Raw genomic sequence first — 14,942 nt, 5'->3', positions numbered from 1 at the left:
CTCGCTCTTTAGATAAGCAACGGAAACGAGATTTTAAAACACCAAATGCTCTTTCAATTATGTTCCTGGCCTTTATATGGATTCTGTTATAAAGAAATTCATTTGGTGCAGATGGGTTTGATGTAGGAGTCAAAAGCCCTGGCTCTAGTCGATATCCTGAGTCATCTAGAAGCCACTTACCGTGGGATTCTGTAACGTGAGACAGTCTCAAGTCTCTAAATTTGAGATTTTGAGTTAGAGACAATTTTTGAGACTTGAGACGATTTTGCTATTCTGTAAGTGCCAGTCACAAAATCTATTACATTTCATTATTCAGAGATGTTTTTACACTTGAATGTTAATAAATATGTCGATAACAAATATTAAATTTACTATAACATCGTCAAAAAACATAATTAGCAATAAAAATGAAAATATATGTTGACTTTGTTTCATAATATTTACGAAATTTATGTAAAATTTATTTATTTTTAACTTTTTCGTGTTTGAGTTGCTTACAAAATATAAAAATACGACAATCGATTAATATCTATGATGATCTCTATTCAGTATATTCAAAATGGCAGACAAGAGCTCTTTTTAGTTTTGTGACCGGCTAACTACCAGGTCTCAATATTTTGAGACTAACGCTAGAGACTGTTTAGTGAATAGTAACTAGTCTCAAATTGAGACTTTGCCTCAAAATGTCTCAAATAGAGACTAGAGACTGGTTACAGAATCCCGCTATTAAATGAACCAGAAACATGTTGCCTTAATAATTTTATTCTGGCCGGCGATGTTCTCCAAATTCCGGAGTCATGGCATGAGCCAGGAAAACGAGCATTTAAATGGCGAAAAATAAGTTTGTCGTCACAAATCAAAAATTCATATATACATATATTAATTATATTAAATTAATATTTTAACCTAACGCTTCTACGTTAATACTATAGTAAGGATTTCGGTTCATGTATTCATGTGGAATAACGTGATATGCTAGGTTGACTCATGGCAGATAAATGGCTATTTCCAATGCAGTATTGGTATGAGCCATTTGAAAAAAAATGTAGCACTGAAACGAACTATAAATAGTACACCAATGTTTAGTACAAAATTTTAATTTAAAAGCATGAACACTCACCCTAATCTCAAAAGGAATAGCAAACTTTCGGAAACGATTATCGTGAGGTTTCAAATCCTACATAAGGTCCCGACACAACGATTTCGTAAAACGAAAATATTTTCTAAATATTCATTCCTCCAATAAAAATGGATCCTCACTATTCCTTAAGTGCGCCAAATTCCTCCTGTTTGCATTTCTAATTGAAAGAAATTGATAATATTTTTATATTCATTGCTATTAAACAATACTTACCTTTCTTCATTTTCATAAGTTTGTAAAATTAACAAAAAAAAGCTGCGTTTTCTTCGTCCATTGCTTGTTTTCTCTTTTCTCCATACGTTTTTGACCTGCTTATTTCTAGCTGACAAAATTTGAGACAATGTTTTGAGACTAGATACTAGAGACTGTATTGTGAACTAGTCTCAAATTGAGACTTTACCTCAAAATGTCTCAAATAGAGACTGCTTACAGAATCCCGCTATTAAGTACATACATATGTATGTACATTGAATGTAAAAAGTTTAGCCACACCGTAAACTTAAATGTTAATCCAAAAATTACAGGTTTCCCTATGAACTTACGGAAGTAATGTAATTTTCAATTTAACATTTTTATAATATACTAGCTGACCCCGCAGCCGTTGTCCTGCGTGAAATTATATGTTTTGAAATGAAAAGAAAGTTAAATTTATCATTTCATTTTTTTTTTCAATGTAACGCAGCTTGATAAACAGCATTTTTTGGTTTCTACTCCGCTCTACAGAAAAGATGGTTTTCCAACTCGTGAGCACGCCACGTATATTTGGCTGTGTGAAAAACATGGCATTTCCAGATTTATGCCACACATTTCTAGCGACTTTCCTTGTTTCTTGTTGATTGTCATCTCAAATGCAAATATGTTTGCACTGAAATGGCAAATCGTTGGAACTCAAAGGAATTCGTAGAATCAAGCTTTCGGCCCCCTTGTATTCGATAGTTGCGTCACAATCAGAGTGTAGGGTTCCATTACACAGTTTCGGCGGATGAAGTTTGCGAAACATAATAACAACAAATTGACCGTTGAGACGCAAATGATGCGGTGGCATACCAAGCCTCTTCAAAGAATTTAGAAATTCCATTGGATAATTCACGGCATCGTCTTCATTGTCAAGACGATCGATCGATTTGTATGAGCGCAAATCTCCCGAAATTTGACTTTGAATCTTCCAGTTTAAGTCAACAACATTGGTATTTTTGGCAGCTAAAGTTGCGCGTGCACTTAAGGAATCGTAATTACGATAATTGGCAATGTCCGAACATTCGTGATGAGTTCATCTTTCGTGAATTGATAAACGGCGAATGGTATTGATATCAAAGCACCGAAAGTATCAACCGGAATTGACCTATTTCCAATTTTTTGCGAAGATGATGTAAAATGTCTTCGGCAATATCATTTTTGTTCGTATCCCATAATTGACGCGGATTTGAAGGCTGATTTGTCGAAATGATTATCGCGAAAAGTGTGCGAACTTCATTTTCATTCCAGTGAATAACATGTTCCAGAAATTGTAATTGCTGGCTCACTTCTCCAAAACTTGCACACACTGTACCATTCACAGTACACAATGACTCAAATGAGTCATACATTAATCAATAGCAACCGAAGGTAGAAACACTCGTCGTTTTTTCGGGTGGATTGTATAAATAAATTAGTTGGGAACACACCTGGATGTGCATCTACTGGTTGGCCTTGCTTTCTGCGCAACTATTTCTTCGACGATGCATTCCAGGTATAATATCAAGGTATTTCCGAATAGAGCAATGTTCTCGCAAATAGATCACTGACGGAAGTTGAGAAAAAACTCGTCAATGTTAATTTTGTTGCCGGCGGTGTTTCTACTGGCTGTACTGTGTTCTCTGGGTTGAAATACACTCTTTGGCCATGAAAAACAAAACAAAAAAATTGAAAAAAATAACTTTTTGGAATTGTCCAATTTTCCGACTTTTCCTCACGAAAAGCATACATCAAGATTGGTTCAGTCGTTCTCTCAGCGTTACTAATAAACAAACATTCATTCGTTTGTATGGGAAAAAGAAAAGGGCTGGTTTTAGGGGTTTTCCGGCAATTATTCGAATTTTTCTTGCCGTAAAAACCATCCTTGAACCTCAACGAAAATTAAAAAAAAAAGAATTGGCAAAATTGGCCCAGGCGTTGTTGAAGTATGCGCTTAGCAACACATTTGGCGATTAAATTTTATATACATACATACGTACATTTGTATGTATGTATAACATTTCACTAAAAGATATTTGGGCACACATATGGCAAATATTGCTTTGAATTCGATTTTTTAATTCCTTTGGCCTGAATAACTGCTTCTAAACGTCGACCCATGCTTTCAACTAGGTTAAGATTTTCAAAAATAGGTGCTTATCCATTTTATCATAAATAAAAACTTTATTTCCCACACCATATGCTACATCCAGAAAGATTCCGGCTGATTAACATTATGTTTTGCGAACTCCAGTCTTTATTTATTCATATCCAAAATGAATGGCTTACGTCGTGGAACTCGCCCATGATAACCATTATGTAAAGCGTTACGTACAGTTTCGGGATTTACTGGTGAAATGTTTGGATTTTGAGTCACGCTCCAAATTGCCAGTGTATATATTTTATAATATCTCGCACACATGATTAAGGTCTCTACACTATATTACCAATTTCACGATAAAATATTTGCTGCATATCAAATTCATTATAATTTTACGGACTTCTATCGAAATTTGTGTACGATCGGCCACTTTGCTCACAATATAACTAGTTCAATTTTTGTACTGACATAAAACGATTAAAAATTTAACAAATTCATACTATGTTCCCACCAAAAATTTTAACTGATTATAGTACATTTAATCTCTTCACTAATCAAGCCGGTTCTCACTGTCGTTGGACAGATGATAAAAAAATTGTTTTTGCCAGTCAAAAATTCACATCGCTTAATATTTATTAAAAGAAAACATTGTTCTATAGTATTTTGTTATAAAAGCCATCTTTTTTTAATATTTTCCATATAATGACAGTTATGGATGCATTTTTTGTATTTGTGAGGTCGATTTTCATGTGAATTCAAATTCATTGCGTTTAATTCATTTGTGTGTTTACATTTCATTCTTCTTGCAGTGTCTAAATCAGCTGTGATAATGTAATAGACTTTCAATGCTGATAAGTAGATGGCGCAAAATCAGAGTCGCACCGAGAGATTTAGAGTGGATCAGTTTCACATCACTTCGATGAAGTGGTTTTGAACTGTCATTTTTGTATAGCGAAATCTTGATAAATTTATAAGATTAGTGGGATAAACTACTCAACAGCCAAAATCGTGCGATTAAATGTCGGTAATAGTGAAATATTTCTTTGCTTATTATAGTATGCATACATGTATGTATGTATGTAAGCTAATAATACGAACTGCGTCGAAAAGTTGGTTAACAAAATTTTACTTTAAATTTTGAATACACTTTTCAGCGAAGACAACGCCTGTGCCAAAACTTTTTTGATTTACTGTATGTTTATTATTGGCATAACATATTCTCTCACCCACGACAACACCCCTGCAAAAATTCCATAACCGATTCTCAAACACATTCATCATTTTTACCAATGCATAAAAAAGCATGTTGAAAATTTGTAGTAATGATTGGCAAAAAGAAACAACATCAAACTTTCACATTATGCTTTATTCATTCGCGCATATTGTGTGCATAGGAATGGAGCAATGTTTCATTTTACCGAAAAAGACCAAAACGAAGAAAATGGTGTTGCCCAATCGACAAAATCAATTAATTTGCAAAGCTTTTTTAAAAATTCGGGCAAATTAGAAGAAGAGAAAGCAATTCCACCTGTTGTGGCATTTATTTTCATGTCAGTGGCAGCACGACATATGTGTCACAATTAATTGCATATTTACAAGTGAACGCGAAAGCCGCAAAAAGACGCGCGAGTGAAAAACAAAACAATTACATCAGGTGAGTAAAGTGATATTATTTATACAAAAAATGAAGAGAAAAACATTTTATAATGAAATGTGCAAAGTTAAAAAGGAGTGTGAAAGAAGTTCAGTGCGATACGAAAGTTTATCGGAATTTGCGCGTGCTGATGGGGAAGATGGCGAAGCTGCCGCGGCTGCGCTACATTCTACTCCTGAAGATTCTTTCTCATTTTCCGGCTCAGAATGCCAGTCGGAAAATGAAAATGAAGTTGTTTCAAGTGCAGAAAAGTGCAAGCATTTAAAGTTATGGGCAATTAAAAATAATGTGTCTCAAGCCGTATTGAGCGATTTGCTCAGTGTTTTAAGAAAAATAGGAGTGCATGATTTGCCCTTGTCTGCAAAAACTGTGCTTGAAACAACAAAAATTAAATCAGTTATAAAGAATATCTCCGGCGGAGAATTTACGTATATTGGCATTCAAAAGCATTTTGAATCAAATTCATTTCCATTTTTGAATGAAAAAAGTGAAGTGTTAATAGATGTTGGAATCGACGGCTTAAGACTATTTAAAAGTTCGAACAGAGCCCTATGGCCCATTCTTGGTTCAATTGTTGGCTTTCCGAAAACCACTCCTTTCACTATTGCCTGCTTCTCAGGAAAACAGAAACCAAATTGCACAAATGAATTTATGAAAGAATTTTGTGACGAGGTAGTGTACTTGAGAAAAAACGGGTTAAAAGTCGGTTTAATAAATCCAATTTTGAAAAGTTTTAATATTCGTTTGTTTACTTGTGATTCGCCAGCGAGAGCTTTTGTGACTGGGGTTCAAAATCACAATTCAAAGCACGGCTGCCCAAAATGTTGTCAAGTAGGCACATTTAATAAAAGAAGGGTATGCTTCTCTAAAAATTTAAGTGAATTAAGAACAGATTTTTCATTCAAAAATAGAAATGATCCGGCACACCATAATTTAGAATTTCGGGAACAAGAAAACGTGCTAGAAGTAGCAGCTTTTGGAATGGTTTCTCAATTCCCTTTAGATCCCATGCACCTCGTCGATTTAGGTGTAGCTAAAAAGCTGCTACACCTTATAGTAAGTAAAGTAAACGTTAACGTAATGAATCAAAAGATCAATTTTGTTTCTTCTTGGGTTCCTTCTGAATTCGAAAGAGTTTGCAGAAATCTCAATGATTTAAAAAGTTGGAAATCTACTGAATATCGACAATTTTTATTATACTCTGGTATATTTATTTTAAAAAATTGTGTTGATGAAGATTTGTACTACCATTTTCTTTTACTACATGCTAGTATACGTATTCTCTCTTGCGAAAGGTCTTACAAAAGAGAAGCAAATATTGTACAACAATTATTAGAGGAGTTTGTTAGTTTGTTTGGCAATATTTATGGGGAACATTTGATAAGTTTTAACCTGCATGGCCTACTTCATTTGACTGAAAGTGCTACAGAATTTGGTCCCTTAGACACATTTTCTGCTTACAAATTTGAAAAATACATGCAGCGCTTAAAAAAACTTATTAAATCCCCTACGAATATTTTGCAACAGCTATATTTAAGAATTGAAGAAAGAAACAATTTAATAGAAGAAAACAATTCAATGTTTGACACGTTTTTTATAAATCCTAAAAAAGAGAAAGATTCGTTTTGCTTCAGTCAAGAGACGGGACCTTTCAAAGTCATAAATACGAGTATTGAATCGGGAGCAGAAGTAGTAGTCGGTTACAATTTTAAAGAAATCAGTAATTACTTTAGTGAACCCCTTGAATCATTTTCTGCTCTTGGCATTTTAGTAGCAAGTGGGTTAAGTGAAGAATTAATACGTTTTCCAAAAAAAAATATTAAATACAAATACTTTTGCGTACCTCATGAAAATCGTTTTCTTTTAATTCCAATTTTACACCACCTCTTTTATGACTTTGCACACTAGTTGTATGTTTATTCTGCTGTTTATCAAATCTGTTCAACTTAGAATTTCACTAATTTATATATATTTTTCTTTTTAAAATAATGCATCGTTGGAGCAATATGATGGAGCCGAATGATATTTTTAATGTGACGCCACCATCAACTTCCACTCCTAAGGGCTTAAAAAGGAAAAAAGTGCAACTATCGCATAATTTTTACGCTAGCTCTTCAAGTCAAGGTAAGAATTTCGAAATAAATATAGAAATAACTTTCTTCAGACTTTATGAAATGTTTTACAGTACTCACTCCGCACAGCCAAAACATGTTTTGCTCTGAAGAAACTGCAACTGCTTCCGAGGGCTTAGATGCAAACAAAGGTAATGTTAACCACTTTACGTAAAACATTAAAGTCAATATTTTTTTTAGCACTTTTACTAATTATTCCTAGTATATAGAAGTATGAACTTGCTACAAATAATTTTATTCTTACAGATATAATGGCCAAGTTAGATTTAATTTTGGAAAAGCAATTGAACTTGGAAAGTCGCCTGGACAAATTGGAAGAAAACGTAAGTGATCATTATATTTAGGTCACTTCCTTACAGAAGTATACATTTTATATATTTTTTAATGCAAATTTTCATACATCTGTGTGTGCAAAAATAGCAGTAAAATTCAATTTTGAATTTAGCTGCTATTTTTGTGCACACAGGTGTATATCAATTATTACTATCTACATATGTACATATTTCAGATAATTAATAAAACTGATGTCATGGCCCACCACAAAATCGTGCGAGAGACGAAAGTCCTACTAAAAAAGGTGCAGCAGACAGTGTGCCGCATCTCGGGAGAAAGTTGCGAAGACTTTCACACCGAACTGGCAGTTCTTATGCCAATGCAGACCTTGAATGCGGTCTTTGATTTGGAGGAGAAGATATTAGAAAAAAATTATGAAGATGCAGTTGTGAGTATTGTTTTTGTTTTTTTTTCTTAGAGTACACATGTTTATGAATTAACAAAATCACAGATGTCTTTGCAGATAACATATCTTTTCACTTTAAAGGGCACTTCTGGGGATATTGGCGAAGTTATGAAGCGAGTTTTTGGCGACGAAGTCCTCAGTTTGTTCAATTGGGATGGGAGGTGCGGGAAGAAATCGCTTTCAAAATTAAAAATAGTTAGCGTGGCTCTATTTGGTAATTCATACTATTGTTAACTTTATTTACCAAGTTTTCTGTTATTATGTTTTATTTGTTTCAGAAATTTTCAAACTGCATGAACGCATCGACTTCGAAAGGGAAGTCCGAAAGAGCGTTGAGCAAAGCCACAACAGGCAAAAGCAAAAACGCTATTTGCTGCACAAAAAAAACGTATAAGAAAATTGTAAATTTTTCTTAAAATACTAATATAAAAGAAAACATACAAAAAAATGGATTTTTATTTCTAAATATATTTTGCGGTATTCCATTATGGCAAGTAAAAAACCTTAGTATTTCACTTTGTATTTAACTGCAAAATGACGGTCAAAAAAATTGTCAAATCACTAGAAGTTTTACTCTCATTTCACCACACATTTTCTCAAAAAATGACCGTCAGTAAACTAGTAAATCTGCGGAAAAGCTACTAGTTAATTTACTGGTAAAACACCGGGCACATATAACGTGAATGAGCGGTGCAGCTATACATTTTGTTATGCTACTAAGCTTTGAGTGAACGGTATATACAATCACACAATTAGGTACGTAATGAAAAGAAACGGTCAAAAAAGTTCCCATGGCTCTTAAGAGTGTGACTGAAAGATTTACGGAAAGTCCCCGTCACGGCTCCAGGTCGTTTTACTAGTCATTTTACCAGTATGCTTCTCGCAGGGACTCGCCTTAATTTAGCATGTGTATTGAAGCTGCAATGAAAGGTGAAAAAGAACAGAAAAATATTTTGCATGCACGAACGATTATAAAACACGTTAGGAAGGCCTAAGTTCGGGTGTCACTGAACATTTTATACACCTTCAACTTGCAGAGATCATGTAGTATGTACATAAAAGTAGTAATGCACAACACACAAGTGTGTTCGATCGTTCGTACTTCAAACAGTAAATATGTACGACAAGCAAGTGGAAATTTGTTCGTCCGCGATGTTTCCTATTCGGCGATACGAAAAAGGTGAGATTTTGTGTTTACACAACGCCATACACCACATACATGTGTGCACACCGAACGTAAAATATCAAACATTTTCGCCAACATTGATTGGTTTGCGCACAAGCCCATACACGACTAAATGGCAATCGCACACACACTGATCGAATTCACATGTATTCACATGGGCCCTTTAAGGCTTGATATAATACATATGTAGTTATTTGGGGTCTAGGGCGAGTTTTCACCCGATTTTATTCATTATAAGAACAAATGTGCAAACGTTCTTTCATTTTTATGATAATTCACTTATTGGCCGATGTATGCGGTATAAAGTCATAATCATCAGGAAACGATTATCTCTGAATTTCAATTATTACGTATATCTCACATATTGACCAATATTTTCGCTAAAAAGTCAACTATAAACACTGGGTCCACATATTCAGCACCTAGGACCTTGGACAGTTTTGGTTGTCTTATAAGACAACTGCCCATAGCTTCACACCAAACAAGACGAAACGAAAACTCATGTTCGTGCTTTGACTTGTTTGAAGAGTTGTTGTCGAACTTCTTATGTATTTTCATGCAGCCAACGCACACCATTGACCGTCTTTGTTGTCCATCATGTTGAGCTACGGCGCAACCCACACCGGATGGAATAGACAAGACACAACAGAAAAACACGTTTCGTTGCTTATAGCTGAACCGTTGGTTTCCATAGTCAAAATTACGCATTTTATTTGTACTTTCATTGTGCATACAAGTTATAATGAACATTGACACGGAAAAATTAGTGTTTTTGATCGAGGCAAGGAGCCCAATGTTTAATTACAAAAATAAATATCACACAAATAAGTTAATAACGGAAAAACTATGGGACGAAATATCTATAGAAATGAATACTGCAGGCAAGTTTAGTTTATTTCATTTATACCATTTGTACATGCATGTTGATAAGTATTTAAGAATATAGTGAAAGTCAATTTGTAGATACAGTACAAAACTAATCAAAATTAGATAGCGTACTTATTTTGCCAAGAAGCTGATCCAGTCGTAGAGCTAAAATATAGTAGAAACTGGTCATGTAAGTATGTATCGCGCACCATTTGATGGCCTTATGTTTTCAATATTTTCATTTATAGCCTCTTGGAATAAGGGTGCAATCAGCGAATTCCTCAAAACCGTGGCCCGAATCAGCTGATACGACCTATCTTATGGAAGCGCAATGTAAATGAACAGCCAACACCGCTTCTACCGCCCGTTTTACTGTAGGATACCGTAGATTTCCACGGTATTTGGATTTTTCCCGTAGAAACGTGTCAGCTGATTGCTCTCTCACAACGCAGGGTTGCCAGTCTCGATATACTGTAGTAATTATAAAAATTGTCTTCAATATGCAGTTTCGGTTTTGATATTTTATATTATGAAAAATTGTAAATGAAAATTTAGATGTGCACAAAACTATTTATGCGCATTGAGCAATGGCAACATTGTTCAAATAAAAACAAAAAAAGATGGCTGATTTCTACGGGCTCAACTTTTGACAAATTCTGCTCGCTACGGACGGTAACTGAGGAAGGGAGGAGCGTTTTTCGCTGTTTCTGCTATAAATATTCCATAGCATTGAGTTTATGTATTATACATATATATATTTCATGAAGCAAATGTTCTCATTCCCGAATTATATTCAGCCCTATCACGCAATCCATCGTAGCAAAGCTACGAATACGAATGTCCGCTACGAATACGAACAATTTGCTATCATTGAATTCATGTGAATTCGAAACTTTTGTTGCCAGACTTAATTTTGAATTTTGACATTTCGAAATCAGCTGTGTAGAAGAAAAAATAAAAATTAGGATTAATAAAAGTGGAAACGTTTATATTCAAATTGATTTTACGAACAAAAAATATGTATTCGCTAACGTTTTCATTTATGTTGCTTGAGGAAGAACGTGAGAGAAGTCGGCGTGATATAAAAATTCACCGAAAATCACTGAGGGACAGGAGTAACCCTTTCGATGTGGACGAAACAATGTACAGTTCATAAATCCATAAAAACTCATTGTTAAATTTTATTAAAATTATTTTTCTAAAACATGTTTATTAAAAACTATCGCTTAAATAAGGCGGCCTTTACGTATGTCCTCGATGTTCTAGAGAAGAATGCAAGTTCTTCAAGATCGTCGCCTATATCTTTACTTCATCGATTGTCTTCAGTTTTACGGTTTTTAGCTGAAGGAGGCTATCAGCATGGAGTGGGTAAAGACTTCGATATTCCAATGGCTCAGTCAACATTTTGTTGCATCTTAAAATAAGTATTGGGATTGCTTCAGTCTCATTTGTGCCCTCAGTGGATAAACCTCGATTTAAGTGATATTGAAAAAAGGGAAGAGAAAATAGATTTTTTTCAGAAATACGGATTTCCAGGCGCGATTTTATGTGTAGACGGGACACATATTAAAATCGTTGCCCCAACTAAAGATAAGTTTTTCTATTATAACCGCAAAGGATACTTTAGTATCAATGCCATGATTGTATGTTTGGTGACAAATTCGCATTTCAAACATCTTAATCAATGTTTTGCAGATGTGTGACAATAAAATGAAAATACGTTATGTCAATGTTCAGTTTCCTGGCAGCAATCATGACTCTCACATATGGAAATTTATTTCTCCGTTAGCACAAACCTGTCGTACAAAAATTCCGCTAAACTTAAAAATTTTCCGTTCCGAGTGAATTCAGTGAACGCAACTCTACGAATTTCGAACTTACTTTCGGAACTGTTCGAATTGCATGATAGCAGTTTCGTAACTTTCCCGAAAAAACACTCTACGATGGATTGCGTGATAGGGCTGATTATGTAAAGCACAAGCAGCTATTTTAATAGTTTCTATAGGGTGATTTTTTAAGAGCTTGATAACTTTTTTTAAAAAAAAAACGCATAAAATTTGCAAAATCTCATCGGTTCTTTATTTGAAACGTTAGATTGGTTCATGACATTTACTTTTTGAAGATAATTTCATTTAAATGTTGACCGCGGCTGCGTCTTAGGTGGTCCATTCGGAAAGTCCAATTTTGGGCAACTTTTTCGAGCATTTCGGCCGGAATAGCCCGAATTTCTTCGGAAATGTTGTCTTCCAAAGCTGGAATAGTTGCTGGCTTATTTCTGTAGACTTTAGACTTGACGTAGCCCCACAAAAAATAGTCTAAAGGCGTTAAATCGCATGATCTTGGTGGCCAACTTACGGGTCCATTTCTTGAGATGAATTGTTGTCCGAAGTTTTCCCTCAAAATGGCCATAGAATCGCGAGCTGTGTGGCATGTAGCGCCATCTTGTTGAAACCACATGTCAACCAAGTTCAGTTCTTCCATTTTTGGCAACAAAAAGTTTGTTAGCATCGAACGATAGCGATCGCCATTCACCGTAACGTTGCGTCCAACAGCAACTTTGAAAAAATACGGTCCAATGATTCCACCAGCGTACAAACCACACCAAACAGTGCATTTTTCGGGATGCATGGGCAGTTCTTGAACGGCTTCTGGTTGCTCTTCACCCCAAATGCGGCAATTTTGCTTATTTACGTAGCCATTCAACCAGAAATGAGCCTCATCGCTGAACAAAATTTGTCGATAAAAAAAAAATTGTCGAACACTGATTTTGGTAATAAAATTCAATGATTTGCAAGCGTTGCTCGTTAGTAAGTCTATTCATGATGAAATGTCAAAGCATACTGAGCATCTTTCTCTTTGACACCATGTCTGAAATCCCACGTGATCTGTCAAATACTAATGCATGAAAATCCTAACCTCAAAAAAATCACCCGTTACTTTATTAGGCGACAACAAAATTTCTGTATGAAAGATTCGAAACTTGCTTGTAAGCATACCAAATGCCCATTCCACGACTCGTCTTGCTCTTGATAAACGGTAATTGTAAGTATATTCTTCGCTAATTTTTCAAGTTCCTTCGTGCAAAAGTTCTTAGAACATTCGTAAGAAGTGGATAGCCTTCATTGGCGACAAAAACAAAAGACATGCATTTGCAGCTTTCTGGACATAGCTTTTGGTGGTGTGGTAAATTCAATTGTTTTTGAATAAGTTGTTTTCTAAAATTAGAGTGTTTGAAAACACCACTATCGCAATTTCGTCCAAAGTCGCCATCATCAACACAAATGAACTGAACCATATGCATCAACTCAGCTTGTAAACGTATTGAAAGAAATTTCGTGTAATTAAAATAATCTGAACCTGCTTTTGGAGGGTACTGTATTCTTATGTGTTTTCCATCTACAAGTTCTACTTTTTTTCATACGCATCCGCTATAGAAAGCCATTTTGCAACGTCAGGTTTTGGAAAGCAAATTGGTGATAATATTTCCCAGACAGCTTTGCAGGTTTCCATTACAATATTTTGAATTATGGAAGCCCCACAGCGGGAAAAATACGAAAGCGACCTAAATGATTCCCTAGTTGCAAAATACTTGAAATTATATTTTAATTAATTGCAAAATTTGTATAAGTACCCACCACAATTTAAAAAAACCAAATTTTATATCTTGCAGTAGTAGCATGCAAAAATAAATGTACAAACTTACGGAACTCATTCATATTCGAGGTATTTGAGGGAAGAAAATAACAAACCTATGAATTGAGTAGTAAGCAGAAGCGGAAGTGGTACTTGGCTGATGCAATGTGTTTTTTAAAAGAATTTGTACATCAAAATCTTGAAATAAGCAGTAATTTACCTGTAAATAGGCGTGATGTCGAAGAGCAAATTGCCGACATGCCGCAAAATGATTTTACGGATGCAATAAGTACTGACAAAAGCAGTCCAATACCTGCAAAAAAGAGTAAGATCTACATATATCTGGAATGATAGCAGGACCAATGATTGAGGTCCTAAACTCCAAAACGAAGGAGAAACCAAAAGAAAATAGAAATGAATTATTTTTTAAAAGTTTGCTGTTTGATTATGAAAAACTCTGCAGCAAAAAGCAAACACTATTCAGAATGCATATAATAACTAAAATGAATCAATTTCAAGAATAAAAGGAAAATGAAAATTTAAGTACCTCAACTCATCGTGGGTCATGGGATTATCTAATATAGTATATGAATACAGATACATAGATATTTGTGTAATTAATAATTTATATTTTTATATAGGTCATTGTAAAATTTACCAAAGAAGGGATTTTGAATTAAAAATATGTACATTGATTTTAAGTTTAAAAAGTTTTTTTTTTTTACTTACCGTAGTGTTATAATTAATATTTCCGCAGGAGTTATTCTTTTGCGGTAGTTTGTATTTTACTTAAAAATCAAATGTTTTATTAAATACAGCAAATATTCGAATGATGACACCTGCATCCTTGCGAAATTTCCAAAATTTTCTCGGATGCAGTTCAGAATCAAAATTGTAATAATATTTTCTGATTCGTGCTTCTGGTAGTAAGGATGCACCCACCATTCTCTCTTATTTCTTTCCCCTCGTTCACAAAACTCAATTATAGGACTGGCACAATTCCATCGTCCGAATCCGACGACATCTTTGCAAGTACTGATTCGTTTCCATCTTTTTTCGTTTTAGTTCAATGCACACCAAGCGAGACAAAATGACAAAATGTCGCATTGTGCTTGGTGTGGGTTAGAGCACAATACGTTTTGGTGTCTTATTAATCAAAGACGTTTTTAACTAATTCGGTGTGGGTTCAGACTTAAAGTGGTCATACCCGACACACATGTGCGTTCGATCGGTATCTGTTCGATTGCGATTTACTCGTATATGGGCTTGTGCACAT

The 14,942-nt window shown here is 34.7% G+C and overlaps 1 protein-coding gene and 1 pseudogene across 2 annotated transcripts; both read left to right on the top strand.

The window, feature by feature from the left end:
* The first annotated feature begins 6,980 nt into the window (after positions 1–6,980).
* Positions 6,981–8,328, top strand: LOC125777689 (uncharacterized). Of its 2 annotated transcripts, none has more exons than XM_049452916.1 (5): positions 6,981–7,233; positions 7,295–7,372; positions 7,488–7,564; positions 7,750–7,962; positions 8,038–8,328. In XM_049452916.1, exons 1-5 carry the CDS (start codon positions 7,098–7,100, stop codon positions 8,212–8,214), a joined length of 681 nt encoding a protein of 226 aa, XP_049308873.1. In that variant the 5' UTR covers positions 6,981–7,097; the 3' UTR covers positions 8,215–8,328. The 2 variants fall into 2 exon arrangements, with proteins under 2 accessions (XP_049308873.1, XP_049308872.1); XM_049452915.1 differs by having other exon boundaries at positions 8,026–8,327.
* A 4,704-nt stretch (positions 8,329–13,032) lies between these two features.
* On the top strand, positions 13,033–14,709 carry LOC115066664 (uncharacterized; annotated as a pseudogene).
* The last annotated feature ends 233 nt before the right edge of the window (positions 14,710–14,942 follow it).

The sequence above is a fragment of the Bactrocera dorsalis genome, chromosome 3, assembly GCF_023373825.1.
Source record: "Bactrocera dorsalis isolate Fly_Bdor chromosome 3, ASM2337382v1, whole genome shotgun sequence".
Classification (NCBI taxonomy): Eukaryota; Metazoa; Arthropoda; class Insecta; order Diptera; family Tephritidae; genus Bactrocera; species Bactrocera dorsalis.
Note: the sequence above shows the minus strand (reverse complement) of the source record. Positions and strands in the feature narration are given on the sequence as shown.